General features: G+C 37.2%; 1 protein-coding gene across 4 annotated transcripts in view; it reads right to left on the reverse strand.

The window, feature by feature from the left end:
- Positions 1-20,889, reverse strand: part of OSBPL3 (oxysterol binding protein like 3) — a 69,276-nt gene that overhangs the window by 24,516 nt on the left and 23,871 nt on the right. For 2 of the 4 annotated variants that reach the window (XM_009810940.2, XM_009810938.2), the window contains exons 2-11: positions 20,161-20,402; positions 11,850-11,966; positions 11,591-11,644; positions 11,279-11,392; positions 10,330-10,500; positions 6,857-6,983; positions 5,910-6,013; positions 5,667-5,759; positions 4,897-5,053; positions 2,358-2,488 (exon numbers count right to left, since the gene is read on the reverse strand). In XM_009810940.2, coding sequence (XP_009809242.1) covers positions 2,358-2,488; positions 4,897-5,053; positions 5,667-5,759; positions 5,910-6,013; positions 6,857-6,983; positions 10,330-10,500; positions 11,279-11,392; positions 11,591-11,644; positions 11,850-11,966; positions 20,161-20,253 — 1,161 coding nt within the window. In that variant the 5' untranslated portion in view covers positions 20,254-20,402. Of the gene's footprint in view, positions 1-2,357; positions 2,489-4,896; positions 5,054-5,666; positions 5,760-5,909; positions 6,014-6,856; positions 6,984-10,329; positions 10,501-11,278; positions 11,393-11,590; positions 11,645-11,849; positions 11,970-20,160; positions 20,403-20,889 lie in introns of all 4 variants that reach the window. The other 2 variants (XM_059819116.1, XM_059819115.1) reach the window with 1 other exon arrangement.

Genomic DNA, 20,889 nt, shown 5'->3' on the forward strand with positions numbered 1-20,889 from the left:
TCCACTGACAGAAAAATAAGACTTAAATTCAGACAGGTACAGGTACAATTTGTGTCCTATCAGCTTATAATGGCAACGATCAAAATAAAAAGCCTCTACTGCAAACTCATGTTTGTTACATGTTATGTACTCATGCTGGGTGCATCTGATGGACAGATGTCAGTTAGAGTAGACTTGTAGGAAGAGAATGCAACCCTACCTGCAATGAAAATATCTCTAAAAAAAAAAAAAAAGCTTGCATTACTAATTTTGGAGCAATACTGAAGACTTACTGCCCATTTTAGTGATCTTAATCAATTCTAGGGTATGGAGAACCCTGCTGTTTACACATCTGCTTTGTCCCAAAAATGCTTCTGATTTCAACAGTAATTTTTGTTCGAAATATTCTTGAGGGCAGGAAAGACAGTAAGCTCAAAGTGATGATGGAGGGGAGAAAGCAATTTCTGGCTTTACATATGTGTGGTCTGAATTTGCCATACAGGCATGTATCACTTCTGTGTCAAGTGTTCAAGTGGACAGCATTGTGTTATACTCGCAACATCAAATAAGTGCAAAAAAGAATTTACACAGCTTTCCTGTAATAGCATCTTCCAATTTTCATTGTTTGCTACAAAGTGTTTTCTTCCTTCTATTGGCTTCTTCCCCAAAAATGAAAACATTGTACTTTTCCCAATTCTGTATTTGCTTTTCTTAGACTGTGTCTAGGTTAATGAGGGAGAAGCAGAGATGCTAATTTTGTGGTGTTTTATCCACTTTAAATCTGTTCACTTTTCTTCCCCTGCCAGGCTGATGAGAGCAAAACAGACTTATGTTTGATAGCTTTCAACCCGTGAGTCTGATTTTTTGTTCCTCATGTACAGAAAACAAACTGAAATGAACAACAACAAACACTAAGTCAAAGTCATCAACACAGGACTCTCTTGCAAGGAAGTCTTAGAAATATGTCAAGTTTATCACATTTGTGCTTCCATATGTCTTCAAAGGAAGCTTATTCCTTTCTCCTACAGGGTCTCTGCTGTACAGGGTGAGAAAATTTCTGTTGGCATCATGGCTTTACATATCTGCAGGCTAAGAATAGCTCTCACAGGTGTTAACCTCTGCTGAAACTGCCAAGGTTCACAGATGACTTCTGGATGGGCTACAAAAGGCTTATTAAGTACCAGATAAGACCTAAAAGCATGACTTTTAAAAGACATTTACAGGATGAAGATGGACAACAGAATTTCATTGCTCAGAAAAAAATTTCATGTTAAGCTGAGTGTTCACTGAGTTCAGAAATCTTAAAACAGATTTTTTGATATAAAATGGTAGGCAAATAACACTGGAAAAATAAAAGTCACCTATTCAAATATCAGAAGTGGAACATCTGACAGCCAAAACCAAAGAAGTGCAAGTGAGTGAGTATAGTTATTATGCAATAGGTTTCAGTTTTCTCTAAATACTATGAAGACATCACGGCCTCTAAAAGTCTAGGCAAAGAGGCATGTTATATGCTTAAAAAACTATAAGCATATGCAGCTTTTGTAAAGCAAAGGGAAGTTTTCATACTGAAATAATTCTAAGATGATCTATGTGACATTTATCAATGCCAGAGAGTCTCCCCTGCCTCTGATTAGCAATTTGCAACAAGCACTGAAATTTTAAGACCGTGGTGATGATGGCCCTCATTGCTCTGAAATCAGATCACTGTTTGGTTGACACGTTCAAACATAACCAACCAGAAAGTTCTGGTCTCAACCAATTACAAACAGCACACCAACCAAAAACCTCCACCTTTCTAAAAAGCACAATATTTTGTTGTTTAGAACTCTGTCCTAACAGCTCCATTGCTGCTTTTAGACAACTAACAGATAATTAAGGTTGAAAGTCAATATAAATTTGCTTTGCAGTGTCTTGGTGCAGCATGGTGAAGCTCTAGTGCATCAGAAAGGACAGCTGAGTGCTTTCAGCCACTCACACCTTTATTTTACGCCAGGTTATACAATGAATACTTGAGTGCTGTTTAGGAAAAGAAAAGGAAAAGAAAACCCACAACCTACCAGAACTGAGTGAATTAACAGTGTATATTTCGAGAGAAAGTAGACTTATCATCACAGAGCAGCCCTCTGATACTTAACATTAAAATGATACAGATTATACTATATACCTAAATCAATCTATCAAACTTCAGTAATTTCACAATACTTTTAACATTTAGGAGTGAGTCTTTAAAAAACACCATATATAATAACTTACTATGCTTCAATATTGCAAATTCTAGCACAGAACAGATACTAAAGAAAGAAATTAACTACTATAAAATTTAAAACTAGTATCTGATAACAATGAAGCTCGCTGAATTTCAGCATGTCACTTACGGATGTTAAGGCATTCTTCAAGCCAACTATTTGTGCAGATGGAGACGAGGTTGCATCATGCTCCAGCATCTGCTTCAGCTTTTCTCTCTCTGTAGATATGGTGCTGAAAGCTGACCTCAAGGTGAAGTAAACTAGAACCATTTTGTAAAAGGTGACAGTTAAAACCAGCTTTCAATTGTATACATACCAATTATGTAAAACTTCAATGAAACATCATTTATAGTGACAGAAACAAGAATTTAGATTGAGAGATTCAGGGTGGGTTACTAAAAACAAGTAATATTAATCAAGGTTATAGGGTAGATTTTTCAGTAGGAGAAATGTTTATGGTGAATGCTACCATGTTGACTATATTAGCCACAGTCAAAATTACTCTGATTATTTGTGACAGATGGCAACAAAGCTAACTAACCACATCTGCTCTTCACTTTCTTTTGTTCCCCAATTAGCTTGAATCTTCAGATGGTCATGACTCTGTTCCATATTCCTTTAAGTATTCCAGTGGGGGAGAACAAGAGAGGGAAGAAAAAAAATGAAATAGGAAAAAAAAAAACCAACACAAAACCAAAAAAGCAGCTATAACACATACTGTGCCACAGCTATAGGGTTAGCAGTTTCCCCAGAAGCAAGTCAACTGTGGTGTTGAGTTTTGTTATCTCTTTTTTGGGATAAAGAAATTTCAGCTTGTTAGATGATTTAATGACTCTAAGGGTCAGATCCTGAATGTTGTGCACATTACGCTGCTACTTCTACTTCTTCCTGAGCCAGTATCACCAGCCTGAAAATTCAAATCAGACAACAGACCATGCAATTTTAAAATCACTAGATTTTTAAAGGGAAAATGCACATTCCTTATTTTTTTTATTTTTAAGAAATTTCGTCTTTTCTTTAACCACAAGGAATAAAAAATTATTCAAGTAATATTCGTTTATGTAGGATTTCAACATTCATCTAACTGGAGAATTAGAGGATTTCTGAGGGCCTAATCAAGCCTTGTAATACAGTCATGAAAACTGCCAATGCAAAAATACATCCATTTACAGGGAAACAGAGATATAAAATCTGAGCATGGATGCATGGGAAGGGCAAAGAACAAGAAACCTCTGATAGTCTCTCTTCTAATCATCCACTCAGAGTTAACTTTAATCATCATCACTTCACTCAGTATTTGATGTAAACCTAATTTACTTTTCTAAGAAAAATATTCTTAAGGTATATTTCAACACTGCAAATCATTACCAAAGCTAACTCTCATACTTTAACCTATTTGAAAAAATCTTTAGCAGTATCACAGGGGGTGGGGAGGAAGTTGTATCCATTATGATCTATTTTATGTTAGCCTTTCATATGTGGATGACATAACCAGACTCTTCAGTGACCTTAAATGTCATTTAATAAGTTGTATGCTAACTTAAATTTTCAAGAATTATTACATACTAATGTTACATTTTATTTAATTTGTATCAAAAACTAAAGCAAAAGTTGTCTTCACTACCCTTTTCCAGAAGGGGTGTGGTATAAAGCAACTTCGGAGAAAAAAATCTTTCTACTCTTAATAAAATGATACTGTATTAAAGAGTACCAAGTCAATTGTCCCTTCAATGCATGGGTCAATCTAACCAAAATTTCTAGCATGGACATGTCAGGTAAGATGATCTTGAGTAGGCAATTTCTTTGCTCCACTTAATAGCAACTTTTCCAACTGCACCCCACCCCCACTTCTTTTCTTTTTTTGGAAAACATACATCAGTTTTGACCATAATTGACTTTTTATAAAGTTTACTACTTAGATATATTTCTTACGTAATGGAATTGAGATACATCAGCACTAGAGGGGAAAAACAAGCAAAGAATGCTTATTGATAATATCAACCATTATCTTGTGCAAAAGGGGGGAAAGCCAATACTCCCAAAAGTCTTTCAGCTGTAAATGCTCAAGTGCCTTCCTCACCGAGACTGCTTAAACAATAAAAATGTTTCCGGTGCGAGGGTGATGGAGCAAAGCATTGCTAATGAAAAATGATTTTGAGCAGAAACATTTCTAGTCAAGCTGCCCCTCTGGCTGCTTTATGTGATTTTACTCTTCTGTATTCACTAAAAATAGGTTACTACCATAGCAACCCTTGCATCACCAACAAATGTTGACTCTAAAATACAGTGAAGCACTCTGAATATACAAACATACATGTGCTCATATGCACACATATGCACGCAAACACAAAAGAATATAAATCTGCTGTTGTGTTTACAGCAACTGATTTTAGGATTTTTACCTTTCAGCCAAAAAAATACAATCTAGGTTTTTAGCACATAAAACAAAGGGATGTCCTTTATTAAACAAAAAATTTAAAAATGTGATGATTAAGCCACTTTTTTCAAATGACTGACGATCTCAACATTTGCAATTCCTCCAGGGAATTAAAGGAAGTGAGGGCATTTCTGCTTTTTCTAAACATTAAAAACGAAGCATCCTCAGAAGTCACATCATTATTTAAATTGTGATGATATAAAATCATATATGAAAGACAATTTCATTTACCTTTATGTGCAATGTGAAATAAGTCCTCTTGCATTTTAGTAAATTCTGATGATGCTTCAGAGCCATCAGGGTAATTTTTCTCCTCTACAAAATCTATTGTAGATAAGTTAGGATTGGAAGCATGCAGTCTCATAGGGGCAGAAAATACTGAAGGCACCTGTAAGGAGGATAGCCATTTATGATGTTTTTACGAACTGTAAAGAAAACTTTGTTTTACTGTACCCATCTGGGTTACATGTCGGAGACACCAAAACTGGAAAAACTACTGTCAGTTACCAATAGGCTTGGAATGGATGACACCTGGCAAATGAAACCATAGATATAACTTTGCCCATGATATCATAATTGGAGATTTGGCAAAACTCCAAGAAACAAGCCCATTGAGAGCTGTAGCATATGCTACACTATTTTTCCCCACTTCTAAGCATCCAATCACATGGCCTCTGGATGCAAATGTGTACAAAAGTATCTGGAGAATTTGCAAAACTCTGTACTGACAAAAAAAAAACCCAACACCACAACCGCCCAAATTGCAGGCAGACTGAAAACATGGGTAAAAAACATTGCCAGTCTCCTGAAGGTAACAGCACAGATCCTATTGCAGATATCAATGACAACATATTTGTGTTTTGTCTGATATATTACCACTTAAAATGAGCTAACACAGGACACTACTTAGAAAGGATTCATATTCCCTAAACTGGTTACACCAAGAAGTGATCAATAACAAAGATTTGGAGAAAGATGGGCACCGAAAGGACTGAAGTTACCTGTAACATTCCTTTAGCCTCTTTCCCAACAACTCTGGATCGCCACCTCCTGTGTGTTCTCTTTTCCTTCTTTGGGCTTTCAAAAGGTCCAACCTTTTAACAACACACAGGACAAAAAAAATATACAGATTGCCAGAAAACTAGCAGAGCTAAGAAGAAATACCTTGATCCTTTAGGATTTGGGGTTGTTTTTTGAAATTGCAAGGGAAAACTGGGTTTGGTTTTGTTTTTTAAACAACAAACCTGCATAGCATTTATAGCAGGCGCTGAATATGTCCTGTGAAGAACATCCATGCTCTGTAACAGCTGGTTCATTTCCAGTAAATATGTGTGACAGCTGGAGAGGTCTGTTTTGAACAAGAGAATATTTTCAGTTGCCCTAAAGTAACAGACACACTGAAAGTTTTTTCTCTGTAAGTTAGTCTTACTTTGTTTGTAGCTATCATAAGGTATTCATTGACTAAAAGCACATTATTAGACAACTGGATAAAAAGCTTGTATCCTATCTTCAACTTTAAATTCAAAATATTGAAATGCATCTATATGGTGTGTATAATGATAATGATATTTTATCCTAGTTCGTTGCAGAAACATGAGAATAATGTGATAATTACTGCAGTTTGGGACTAGTCAGGGCTCCTCACGGTGAGGGTAACAATGCCATAGGCATCAAGACTGAATTGTACATTCAGAGCTAGAGATGAGGCTCCTCTATATTAGAGCTGAAGCTCGCTGGTGGTAGCACTTTACCAAATAATTAACAGACACAGACATTACCAACATGAGAAAGATCTTCATGCTTTTTGGATAGCATGAAAGCAGAAGGTCACGTTGAAGTACAAAGATTTAGTGCTTTTTAAATAACTAGATTTTGGATGCTTCCCTTTTTTGAATACTCATCTTAAGAAAATTCAAATCTTACTACTGAAGGTGATGTTCATATATGAAAGAAAATGTACTGAAATATATAGGTTCCTTGAAGAGGTGGCCACAATTGATACCCCAACATCCAAAATCACTAGTCCTTTTGAAAATAAGTGAGTAGCCAGTTAATCAACAACCACCCCTTTCCTCCCTCCACTTTCAGGAACACTCTAACTGTAAAGACTACTTATGGTGTAGTACTCTTGTTGTCAAGAAAAACTAGGGGAAATATTAGGCTACTTTCAACTTCCTTCAAATATCATTACCTCTTGAGCATTTTTCCATGTCTTCAGAAGACTGTAGCCAAGATGAAATCCTGGACTCATTACTTGAAAAGGAAAATGACAAGTTACCTCCAGCTGACAATGAGTTCTGTTTGGTCAAGCTGCCTGCCTGTTCCAAAGAAGAACAAGCAAATAATTAACAAACAATATTTTAATGTTGTATGCACAGATTTTTACAACCAACTGTTGAGGTCCATGACAAGGACTAAAGGCATCAGTAACATGAAGGAAAAAAAGTGTATGAACTAGACTAGGTGTACAGTCATTGAGCATAATGTCAGGATATCTAACATAACTGCTGTCCATGATCAGTGGAAATACTAAAGGAATCACAAAAATTTGCTGAAAACTAAAATTTGAGGAAGGGCAAAGTTCTGCATCAATTAAGTCAACTTAATACAACTAAAGCACCATATCTGAACAGGACCAAAGTTAGACATTCTGTTCCTTCTCCATGCTCCCCAAAGAAGCCCCAAAAGTAACTTAAATATAACATGCACATATTTGTTAAAGCTATTTTTCAGTGAAGAAAGCAAGATGTACTAGAAGTTATTTAAAAAATTTACTCAAGGTTGTATGACTTTAGCATGGATTTGCCTTGACAGGCCTTAATGCTTGTGTGACCACCTCATCTGGGTAAATACTACCCTTTTACAAAGTCTTAGTAACCATTTTCAAACTTCTTTTCAGCAGTGCCAACTATCAGGTGCTTCAGGAGATGCTGGAAATTCTGAGTGAGAGCTAATTGAGCAGTACAATTAAGTGGTTTCCAATGGGAAGGAATTTCTACCCAATACTACTACCAGTTGATTGTGGCCTATAATGCTGTTTTCTTCTCTAATGTAACTACAAATAATAGCCATTCAAATGCGTAACTATTTTTAGACCTTACTAAACCTCTCATCTTTAATAATATCTATGTCAGGAAGTTGCACAAATTACATGCTTTGTCAACATCTTGTTTAAAATCAGTTTTAAAATGTTTCATCTTAAGTGCCGTTACATGACCACTTTATTGGTTATGAGAAAAGCTGACTAGATTGTTTGGCTCTTCTCTAAAGCATACATTTTACAAACTTCATTACCTCTTGCTCACCTTATATCAAAACTCAGGTAGTACTAGTTTTAAATCTACTCATAGGAAACATCAGTCAGTTGCTGTTTTCTTACTTAGTCTTTCTAAATTTACAATATAAACTCCAACTTGAGTTGCAGAATAAAATAAAATGCACTATCCATGTGATGTCATTCAGTACTATGTCAATTTATATAGGCAGTATGCAATAGTAGTAAGCATCAATAAGCACGCTTATTTTTAAATTAATCTGTGTAGTTTGGCTGTTTTATTCCTACATAAAGCGGTATAAGCTTTAGTCATCTATATATGTATACCCAAATAATAATCCCAGCACCTTTAAAAGCACAAGTAAACTGTATTTAAAAGATGAGCAATTGTATTGGCATTTTGTGAACAAGTCCCACATTTATCTCTTCAGAAATCTATTTCATATAACCAATTTTTTCCAGAATTCATATACAAGGGGCACAAGCAGGAGGGAAGAAGGAAGTAGGCATTGCCAAGAAAGAGGCAAAAGAGAGTTTCTGTAGCTCCAGTTAGCATAGTTTTGCTTTTGATCAGCACGGCTAAACTTTAGAATCCAAGCATTCCACATAAACATATGTAGATACATAAACCTACCTCCCAACAACAAAAAAACAGATGTCAAAACTGATCAGGTGTTTCTAAAAGCAAATAAAATGCAATGCAAAGTTCAGTCAATATATTTTTCTCAAAATAACCTAACCGATGGATTGATATCAACTAACATCAGGCTAGGGCTAGTGTAAATTGGCAAACTTCCATTTAGCTTCAGCAGAGCTAAGGTGATAAACTGCAGCTTAAGAACTATCCCTTTCTATTTTTCACATGAAAATAAGTAGGGCTTCTTTGCAGTGCAAATCTGGATTAATAAATTAGAAGTGAATTAAAGTCTTTCACACCAAAGAAGAAATGGTTAGTTTCCTGACAGTGGGCATAGGTTTTATATATGCTGGTCACATGGATTCTTTGTTTGGTTTTTTTTTGTTTGTTTGTTTGTTTTTGGGGGTTTTTTTGAGAGCATAGGCATAGAGGTATTATGGGCTTTGCAATGTTCCACTTTTGCCCCTCTATCTCTCCCTGCTCTATTTTGGGACAAACTAAATGGCTGCAAGAGATTTGCCATTTCCTTGCAGACACAGCCTCAGAAGAGCAGGCTGTCAGAGCCACAGAGGTGCTGGCACCACAGAAAGCATGCAGACAGCTCTTTGCAGAACAGCCCTGTTACAGCAGGGTGAGTTACTGTTCTTTCAGCTGCCTACTCACATAGATCCCCTCCCTCTCAGCCACTAGCAAAAAGCTGTTCCAGCACATATTTGTGTTTGGTAAAACTCATACTGTTACATGATAGTCCTACCAAAGTGATGACCTGCAGGTAGTGGGGAACAAGTCCATTCAGATCATACAGCAATATAGCCAGGGGAAAGAAAACCATAGACAGGAGGGTAACAAAGAGGCAATTGCTACTTAGGAGACACTCCGGAGTTGTCAGAAACAGGGAGCCGTTTCAGTTATAGTAAGTAACACACTATTGCTAAAAAAGACATTATTCTCAAAAGAGATCACTGGTTCTAAACTGGAGCAGAAGAGCTTCTTTGGGTGAACATCAGCCAGTCAATGTGCAGACTACTGAAGGCACAGAGGTTGTGTTCAGTCACGGAACACAATCACTCTTCCGTGAGACTGCATCAGAGAGGTCAGCTATGGTGTCGGACTGAGCATTTGTCAGGTCATTTGTGAAACTAACAGTCACAGACTTTACCTAAAGAGAAGCACACTGCCGACTGGACCCATCCAGACCCCATATGCACCTATAGCGTGGTCCTTGGATTGGTTTGAATAATTTACCTCAGTTAAAAATATAAATAGTGGCCACAGGTGATGGCTCTTGGATAATTCCTATATACTCCTCAGGCAAGCACAGTCAGATTCATTAATGGAAAAGGGGAAAGGATTTATTAGCTAAAGGAGAAATAAAAAAATGCTAAAGGGAAAAAAAAAATCTAGCTGAGTGCTCTTCTGTCACCCAGACTAATATTCACCAGCACATATCAGACAAATACCTATATAAGTCACAAAAATTATGAGGATTCTAACTCAATATCCAGTTTCAAAAGTCATCATGAAAATATAATTTACTGCATTAAAACAATGAGACAATATTATAAAATTTAACAGCATCATAGAGAAAACTGCTTGGGAGTAAATCAATAAATAATATAATTTTCCTCTTGACATTTTAGATCATAACTTAAACCCTACCACAAACTTCCATTATGGTCTTTACTTAACAAACACAAATCAGAGTAATTTAATCCCTGATGAAAGCTCATTATTTATAAATCAGAACTATTACCTTTCTACCTGGAGTAGAATCACAGAAACCAGGGACAGAGTCCGCAGTAGTAGACACAGGGAAGAAAAGATTATTGACGTCATGAGGAAACATGGAGATTTCATTCTGACGATACATTCTGTGATGACGAAGTTTTGCTACCCATTCATCGAACAGCTCCTGAGATTTCACCTACATAAAATTTCAGGTTTTATAACACTCACATTCAAAATCACTAACAAAGAAACTAAGGTATTTTGTGCTCATTAGACAGCTAGCTTGGCTGACCTTTATTGGTAAAATATCAGGAAAGTTTTTCTCATGATGGTCCTACTAAAATGCATACTGTATGAGCTTAAGCATGACAGAAAACTAATCACAAGATAAAGTCAAGAAAAAGAGAAACTTCAATTAGTATAGTTATGATTTCTAATGCAGAACGGAATACTTGGCAACTTCTAAATGGAAAAAAAAACCCAATATAAATAAAAAAAATATTTAATTTGTCATTTCTTAACTGCCATTTTTAAGGTTTAGTCTACATTTAACTAATTACAAATAGAAATTTGACTTGGTGATGTATTTTAAAACAATTTATTCCACAAGCATAGATAATCCACACATTTAACTGTGGGAAATACTTCCTATAGATAAGACAAAGAGCAAGATACAACTACTGAAAATAAAAGCACTTGTGAGCATACCCCTTGCTGAAAAAAGTGCTGGGTGAAAAGTGTGCTGCCAAACATGAGGCACCTTTGAAGTTTCTATTTAGAACAGGGTTGCTGACTCTGGAACAGTACAACAAGGCCTCTCAAGTTATGAAGTGTAAACTAGTCTGCTGACACTAAAAAGTAAGTTATTAGTGTAACTAAGAGACCTCCTACTATTAAAAAAAAATAAGGTCTCCACCATACACAGCTAACGTTGTTATTTTGGGAGCAAGGGTATAATAATCTTGAAGACCTACCTTTAGATGGTATATCTGCTCTTCTGTATCCAAATCTATACATTTTGTTGATTTTTTTACAGACATGACAGAAAGTCCAACATCAATACAGCCATGAAGCTTCCCTCTCTCTATCTGCAAAAAAGTAAAAATAATACAATCACTTCATAATAAAGCAAAAGGATAGATATTACCTGCCAAAACTATCATTTTCCCCCCTTCAACCTACTGTTTAGAACTGCTGAAACTCTATTTCCCATTGCCAACAATGTTATTTTTGTTAAAATAATGTTGTTGCCTTATAATGGCCTTAAAGGGTTTCAGATTACTTACATCAGCTTGGCATTTAGAATACTTCAAAATCCCTCTGTCCAAAAAGAAGTATCTCTGTGAACAGAAATACAAAGAATTAAAAACAAACAACCAAACCAACCAAAACAAAACATCCAAAAAAACCCCAAGTGAAAAAAACCACCCCCATTTCTTTGGAGAACAGGTTCTCTGCTCTTAAGTAACCTTTTTGCCACAAAACCACACCAAGCAAGTCCCACTCACATGGCATCAGGCTTTCAGATACACATGCCTTTCCTACCTTGTGCCAGCCTTTCAAAGGCCATTTCCTCTTTTTCAGCAAGCAGCCCTCTTGCTTCTGTGGCTCCTGGGTACAATTCATTGCTCCCCGGAGTCCTTCCACAATTTCCCAGCTGTCCTGCTTAAACAGAAAATCCAAATGTAGATCTTATTTCTTCCAAAGAACAGAATTGTTAAGAGAGATTCAAGAGAAAGAAGGCTATAAGTAAAAAAAACCCAAATGATGTTGAAATCTAACCTTAGATCCATCTTTACATTTTGTTACGTATCCTCCAGGAGACAAGATTCTTTTTTATTTTGATAGAAACAATACAAACTAAACAAACCACTATATTTATGACACCATCCTTCACTGAATGTATGTGCTTACCGGAATTTTATATGTATATTTTTCTGTACATACATACACACATTGTATAGCCACAGCCTAGTCACAATGTAGCCTGAAAAACCTTCTACCATCACACGCAGAACAGGCTAAAAGGATGTTTTGTAGGTTATGAAGCAGAAACAAAAAGACACTGAAAATGAAGACCTTTTCTATAAAACTCTTTTGCCCATATTCAGTAAGTCAAGGTTGTGTGTTTGGTGTCAATTGCAGCCTATTAAAAATAATAAAATAAAATAAAACAAATGGAAAAGCCAGGGAAGTAACTCAAGTACTATGAGGAACATGACATAAAGGGAGAGTACAAGAAAAATAAACCCCACTCTTCATCAGATACACCTCTAATTAAAAGAGGACCTCTCTTTTTTGCGATCAGAAAGTCTCAAACGAAAGACCCTGCAGCAACATAACAGAGAAGAGAATAAATCTCATAGTATTTTTACAGTTCTTATTCATGGAACAACTACTAATAACAATGTAACATGAGTTTCAAGATTTCTGATCAGAGATTTCATGAATTATTTATTGCCAGCTACCACAGGATTTCACAGATCTAGAATTATGAACAACTGACAGGAAATGTCATGTGCTAGTACCATCCCCATATATTTGAAAGATACAAAGAATACTTTAACATATAGAATTTAGTGACAAAAAAGGACTAGTATGAAACACTTCGGGGAAAACAGAGCTATACCAGGTAGATAAGTACTTGTGGTCCTCCTTGTAAGATATATAGGGAAGTATTCCCAAAAAGAACTTGACTGACTCAAATAAAACTTAAAACAAATATGAAACAAAAATCAGCAAGAGTGCTAGTTGTGCTCATTTATTCATCTCCAGAATCCTTAAAATTCACCCCTAGAAACCTAGAAAAAAAATTACATCAGGTAACATGCTCATTACTTGAGTAACAAGGCATAACGGCAAACCATCTTCAACAAGACATTCATTGAACAGCTTAATGTGATCTCTTATTCCACCACATTACTGGCAGCGCTCCACTATTTTGTTATTATTTTCCTTGCATTGCACTTTATGGAACAAACTGGAAAGCTGTTCTGCTTCCCTGGCTTGAGTTCACTTTGCCAGCACTCACCACACAACAGGTTGCAAGCAGCAGAAATGTGGGGCTGAGCAGCTCCCATCATTCCAGACCCTGCAGACCACCCAGTGATGTTCTACTACCTGAAGGTAAGTCAAAGGGTACACACTTTTTGCCCTTCCAGGTTTGGGTTTTATCCTTGTCGGTTTTGTAACGAATAGCTTCTTCACTCCCTCCAGTTTGAGAGATATTTTGACAGCTACTTAGATACCGTTATTTCTAACCAACGATCATGAAATCCTGTTTTTCCTATTGAAAACCAGAAGTTACACTCCATATTCTTTATTTTTAATTTTTACTACTTTGGGTATCACTTAGAATTCTCAATAATCATGAACCTTTTCCTGCTTTGGGGTAAATTACTATGACATCAGATCAGGGAAAAGAGAAGTTACTCATTGATATCTTGAGTTAGCGGGCTGAAGGGAGAACAGAAGGCCTCCTGGGCTGTCTCCGGCACATCAGCCTAACACCAGCCACAGCAGCGCACGCTCTAGAGACCAAAAGCATTGGTCTTTCACAGGGTGAAGCTGGCAGAGAATGAAGCAGAGAGCCAGCTTGTGCCCGTGCAAGGACAGTTAGCTAGAGTTTGCTAGCTGCAGTTTGACAGCTATTCAAGTACAAAGGCAGCTCTAAGCCTCCGCAATTAAGGACTTTTTTTCCCCCCTTTTTTTTTTTTGACAGAACATTCCAGTCTACAACCTTGAAAGCGAAGAATTAACCTGATAGCAGTTAAGACTAGTGAACAGCAGATCCTTTTCAATATTCTACTGTTATATCTAACGAAAAAACTTTCTTGAACTTTGGATCAAGTTCTCACAGACTTTGGTTAAGCTTAGACACAGTATACGGTTGATAGAGTGGCCTGCTTGCAGGAGACAAGCAGAAATTTGAGCATAATCAAGAAAAACACAAGAATCCAGTTTCATCTTTCTATAAGGATAAGTTTAGAAAGAAAGGGACTCCTGAAGTGAGAGAAAGGAAGCAGCTGAGAAATAGCTCAGCCAATTACACCCACCTGGAATATACACAGCATCAATAGTTTTGGTCAAACTTAAAAACAGCACATCCTGTCCTATATTACAACTCCAATTTTGTCTGGGCCTCTCCTGCAGTCCAGACACAAGGTGTCTCCCACATTCCTGCAGGAGAGCCACATTTCTCACTGTTTTTCAGGTCAGTGAGGTAGACAAGAATGTGCCTTCACAATTAAAAAGTGTGAAAATGGGAAGAAAAGCTGAAGTGGGAGCACTTTTTCCCATCAAGCAGGCCCAATAGCCTGCCAAATCTCAGGTGGTGAAGGCAAGTCTCCTGCTCACATTTCTGCCCTGGGAACCTCACACTTCAATTCAAACTTTATGTAAAGGTAGCTTAGTTGAATTAGAAATGGATCCTTTTAAAAGCACAAGAATATTTAATCAACTAAGTTACCCAAGGAAAGGCAAGGAATAGCTCAGAGAGTTAACAGTTTGGGGACCTGCTGGATACATGCAAGGTGCAACGCTGCAGTAACAGCATCTGGTCCTCTTCCACATACATCCGTCCAGAAGAGTCCAACCTTTCCTACCTGAACCACCGAACTCCCACATTTTTCAGAACACTGCTGCTGTGACTGGTTTTGGATCTGTCCACTCGTGACCCAGACCCTACGGGATCTTGTTCGGTATTTTGGTTTGCAAGAGATCTGACACCTCATTTGTTGAAGAAAAAGCGTCAGTTGGCTATTGCTGTGAGCAGCTGCAGAAGTGAAAGAAAACTGCTTACTCTCTAAAATGAAGGCAAATGAATCAGGCTGGTGGGTTATCAACTGTTCTCATCTGTCTAAAATAGCAGAGTAGCAAATTGGAGATACAGGATTTCCTGAAAGCTACTGGAAGCATTCAGATTATGCTCCATTTTCCTGATCCTTAACCCACAACAGGGAACTGAAAGATACCCCAAAACACAGCACTAAATTAAAACGCAACAGCCACCACACCCTGCCCAAAAAACAACCCGCAAAACTCCCAGCTGAATGGCATTAACAATTCTAGAATGAGCCTGATGTCCAGATTGGTAGTGTCTTAAGGTTATGACATTACAAAAGATTTTGTATCATTATGGGCCAATATATGCACAAAAAGATCAACACTGCATTTGCTGCCCAGGCAGAAATTTCACTCAAGGCTGAGGGAGGAACATACTATTTACTTTTCTCAGGTCCAGAGGTGCCCATTTCAGCACTGGAAATTCATCCTGTAGTTGCTACTTGGCTTATACCTTCTCTGCGGCTGAGAAAAAAAACCCATACACTTTGGCCTTGGGAGATAAGTCTGTCATTAGGTAACTGTAGTCATTTTCTTTATTTAATAAAATAAAAGCCTCCTCATTTTCTGCAATATTCTGTACCATACAGCTCTTCAAGGTGAATTATTTCAGGAGAAAGAATGAAGTAATGAGTTTGAATGGCTCTCAGACCGATGCTTGCACTTGCAGCTCCCTGAACAAAACAGATGACAGTGCCAGACTTTATTCCAGTGTAAAATGCAGTCAGTTGTACCGAATATTTTAAAGTGCCAAAAATAGAAACCCGCTTTGTGGAGGATAAGGTTTGGCATCAGCTGCAACTAAAGCATTTGTTATGGTTCATAAAATTGGCAGAAATGATTTAATTTTCTTTTATAGAACATGAGTTTTTTTAAGCAGCTCTTCTGACATAAAGCTTTTCCCAACTGAATCTGTTTTAAAAGTTAGTTAACATATTAGATTTAAAAATAACTACCACAATATATTTTCTTTCAATCGAAGGTCAATTTAAATATAAAGACGACCAACACCAGGGTTCCTTCCTTACAAAATACAGTTTGAGTTGTGGCTTTGTGGAAGAGATCCCTTTCCATGACTAAAGTAGAGAAAAGCAGAGGTAGGATGTGACAGTAGCCTCCAAGCTGCTATGGGTCTTCAAGGTGAAGGTGAACTTAGTGGAATGGGATTAACTGTTAGCATCTTCAGTTCACACTGCAGATGTGTTGCATCTGGCAGAAAAAGGGCACCAAGTTTAGCAAAGGAAGGAGTAGGCCTCTCCAAGTCCTGCAGTGATGCTTAAGACAACTCTTTTTTGGCATAGTGGCCCATCTTCTCCATCACAGGACTCTACTTATGCACTACATGACTGACACATGTTGCTCTGCAAGGAGCAATAACTAAATTTTAGCAGGCACAGCAGCCTTGTACTACAGGGGTTCCATATCCCAGTCCCAGGTAGCTTCTTATTATTTGGTGCTAGTGTTTACCTGCAACAGAGTCTGTGCCTAGGAAATCAGAGAGACTCAAAATACAGATCCCACTATTTTGGGGGGGGGGGGAAAATAAATGAACTGTCCAGGTCCCTTCCCCTGCATGTTTCAGAATTTCTTTCTACTTAATCAGATTAAAAGAACTGCTGTGTCAGATCAGCAGCACAGAGAAAAGTACCTTTTCTTTTCAGAAAAGATCTGTTGTTAACCTACAAGCAACGAGCCTAGCTCTGAAGGTCCCTGAGAGAGGTGCAAGTGTTTGAAGGAGGAATAAGAAGCCCTGCATAGAGCTGGAAGATGAAGGAAAGAATAACAAAATCATAGCACTTCACTCCACAATCTGCACGGCACATGGCAAAATTATTTAAACTTGCATGATACTATTAATAAAAAAGTATCAGTAACAGTGTTACATTGTATTCTTCTACCACGGCTTGGCCAAAAAAAAAAAAATCTGTGGTACTTTTTAGATTAGGGGATTTTAAACAGATTTATAGAACTTTAGATTGTTGCTGTTTTCTTAATAGAACACCTAAAGTGCTGTCATTTAAACTAACATGCAGATGAAAAGGGCAAATTAAATAACTCTCAGATGGTGGCACCACTCATCCCCAGTCTTGTCAGCCCTGAGTAGGTGGATGTTCGTAGGGATAGACTGCGAAGCCCCAATTTACCAATACAAGAGGCTGAGTGAGAAAAGAAGCAATTAATGCTATAAACAAAACTACTTGATCAGGTGTGACAAGAAATCCTCTGCGGGAAGGGGGGAGCAAAGGGACAGGACACGAGAAAGATCTCAACATCCTCACTGCCCAGACCAACAATTTAGATTTACACCACTTAAGAGAGGGTCTATCCAGCAAGGTAAAGATTTTTATAAACTACAAAATCAGAGCCTTTTGGGGAACAGGAACAGGGAGAAGATAATCCGTTCCTCACCCAAAGCACTGCTGCATCCAGGCCAGTAAGTCTTGCAGAGTACTGCCTCTGTTAGACCTAGAGGTCCGTCTTTCCACATGCAGCACAGAAGAGTATATCTAACAAAATATTCACTGAAACATGTGACCATCACAAACTGTAATTAACAAATAAATTAAAAAAATGTAAGGGAAAATGACCCACAGAAGTTATTTTCAAGTAAATATCCAGAGTGCATACTGCACAGGATATTTAAATCCTTGTTTTCCCCAGCAAAACAGTTTGTTCTGTAAACTGCAAGACAACTTCAGTGTGAAAAAACAGCCATGTGAAAAACACCAAAAACATCAGGGAATTAAGGAAGGAACAGCAATACACAGCCATGCACATAAACACTGACAATGCTGAAAGAAACTGTAATTTAGAATTAATTTTTTTTTTTCTTTCTAAATTTCTCTACTTTGAAGGAAGACATCTAGATCACTTCAGCAGATGCAAACAAAGTTAAAGGATAAGCTAGAAAGTTGTTGCACTTGGTAAAGAAGGAAATAGAGAAAGTGTTAAAGTATTCCGTACAAATATTAGAAGTCTCTATTTAAAAATAAAAATATCAGAAAGACCAGTGGAACCTTGAAAAGCACACGTAATTTCTAGAAAACATGTTTGTAAATTTTCAGACTATATAGAAAAACCAAGCAAGCAGAGCTTTTAGCCCTGCTTAGTGATCATTTCCCAGCATATAACAAGTCAGACAAACTCCCCAACTTCTGCGGGCTTACCTCTATCATTACCACTCTGTGAAAACATGGACAATCAGTCAACCCATGTAGGTTCCCCAGAAGCAAAAGTATACTGTTACTTACATGGTATTGCAACAACTGACGATGACAAGATTAATACTGAAACATTGATCAACGTGGAGATAATTATCACAGTGCGCCGTATTATCACAAAGAAGTAACTGTATCACCCTTCAGTATACATTGGGAAACAACCTACTTTAGCTGTCCATTTAGCTTGACCTGATAGGTGTATGAGGCAATTTATTATCTGCCTGACTGTAATGAATGAGCACAGATGTACCAAGAATACAAACAAAACACCAAGTTGCATCTCTCACCTTGGTCAGGTACACGTTGCATTTTTGTACAAGGATCAAAGACTAAAAAATTGGGGATTGACAAGATGACATTAAACTTTACTGAATTATTCCTTTTCTCCAAAGAGAGCAGGTAAGAACAAAATGGATAAGAAATGGGACCGACTAATAATAGTATCAAAAGCCTGAGATAGCCAACAGATTTGATCATGTTAAATGGCAGTAAGAGAGATTCTTGCAGAAATTGCTTCTGCATGAATACGGTTGCTTATATTGACTGTGTAACACACCAGTGGATTTAGTCACGCTCATGTATGCTTATTATTTAAATACTACATGGTAACGCTTGATAGACATGAACTGTTGAAACAGACAATACCAAATGTTTTAAATTACACTTTTTAAAGGTAATCTCATACTGAGGATATAAAAAATAAAGTTGCAGGAAAACAAAAAAGGCATCCTGAAAGCAAGGATTTCTTTGCTCACTATACTAGAAATGCACAGCATTTCTTACAAGCAGAGCACTTTAAAAGGCATAAATTGTTCAGAGGTTTGTCTGCCTCGCCAATTGTACATACAGGGCCAGAAGTCCCAGAAAAGCAGGTGCTATTTCAAAAAACAGCTGAGGTCTCCAAAGCTTTTGGGGGATTTGGATGCTCAAATCCAGTTGAAATTTCAACCTGAGGCAGCTTCAAGAGCTTCACTAAGCCAGCATTTGTACAAATGAAAGTTTATGTTGAGCATATGGCTCGTGATTTTGCAAGCATGGATTAAGCGTGTTTAAGCTTAATTCTAGTGTGGCCACAGGTTAATGTTTCTTGCCCACAAACAAAAGCTCTCTTCAGCAGTTTCACTTGCTAAGTGCAAACACTCATAGACATGTCTTTTAAAAATGTAAGGTTTAAAGAATAGCATCATCTCTGCAGAAAACAAAGAGTCCTTTGCATTAGGCACCCAGATGCATCACGTTACACAAATACTTATTTTCATAACTACTGTTCTACAGCCACAACCAGCACACACAGACATTCACAGGAACTTTTTCATTGTCAAAGAGGCTCTACGTCAAGCTTCAGAAAAATGCGATGACTTTCACACATGCATGCACACCTTTCCCTGGAAACTTGAAATAAGCGGAGCAGTTACACAATACTCCACCACAAGTGCTATCTTACAGGGAAGATTTGGGATTTCAGGATCACTGAGACCAAGATCCTACAGCAGCAACATTTCACCATAAAGACACCATACATACAACATGGTAGAAATTCAAATTCACTGTTAGCATTCCAGTTTTACAAGTTCCTGCTATTCAGTAATGTGTGTTTACTGCACTTGACTCACAACAAGATGCTGCTACCAACAACAACAACAAAAAAAAAGAGTAAGGAAAACAAAGAAGTAATTAAATAAACCAAGCAAGCAGCAGGAAAACAGAGTTTAAGAGATTCGCCCATATTCAAGAGCAAAAGTAACAGTCAATCTTAGTAATGCTTTCCGTTTGGTTAAAAAAGTTTGCATTACCTGTCGACTTCCCTGCTTGGAGGAGCAGCTGCTAGTACTTCTTGAAGGAGACAACATTTTCTGGGATACACCAAAGCTTTTTTCTTCACTCATGATCCAATACCATTTGTTTCACATAAGCTCACTTAGAACACCATTAAAAGGTAATTTAGAAAATGTGTTGGAAGACTCCTGAGAGAAACGCAGACCTCATCCTTTACCAAATGCAGTCCGGTGGCATGATCTGCATCCCATGGCAATTCCTAAAAGGGAAAAGAAAACCAAAAAGCCAGGTTATCAGATGCCGTCTCTTACTGCCATCCTGTAGCATGAATCATAATAAAGCCTTTGGTAATACAAGCTGACTGCATTACTGTACATTATTAGAAACTAATTCAACAATCACTTGAAGATAATTTTTCACGTCTCAAACAGGAACAACATGGATTGTGGATCCTAAACACATGCTTTAATTGTCACTATTTATTCAGAGGACAAAGTATAGTATCAAGCACCTTTTTAAATAATTAAATTAATAAAGACACAGAGAGTATAATAAATATCTATATAAAATAGACCAAAACAGCCTCAAATTGAGAAGAAAGCATCTAATAAAATATCTCACAAAAAGGATGGTGAGTAATCAAAAAAATACCTCTTTTTCCCAGTTCCTTGATAATTTAAACAAGTAAGCATGGCTTCAGGTTGTAAGGAAAAAAAAAATAAATCTCTATATAGAAGAGCAATACA

This window comes from Gavia stellata, chromosome 6 (assembly GCF_030936135.1).
Source record: "Gavia stellata isolate bGavSte3 chromosome 6, bGavSte3.hap2, whole genome shotgun sequence".
Lineage (NCBI taxonomy): Eukaryota > Metazoa > Chordata > Aves > Gaviiformes > Gaviidae > Gavia > Gavia stellata.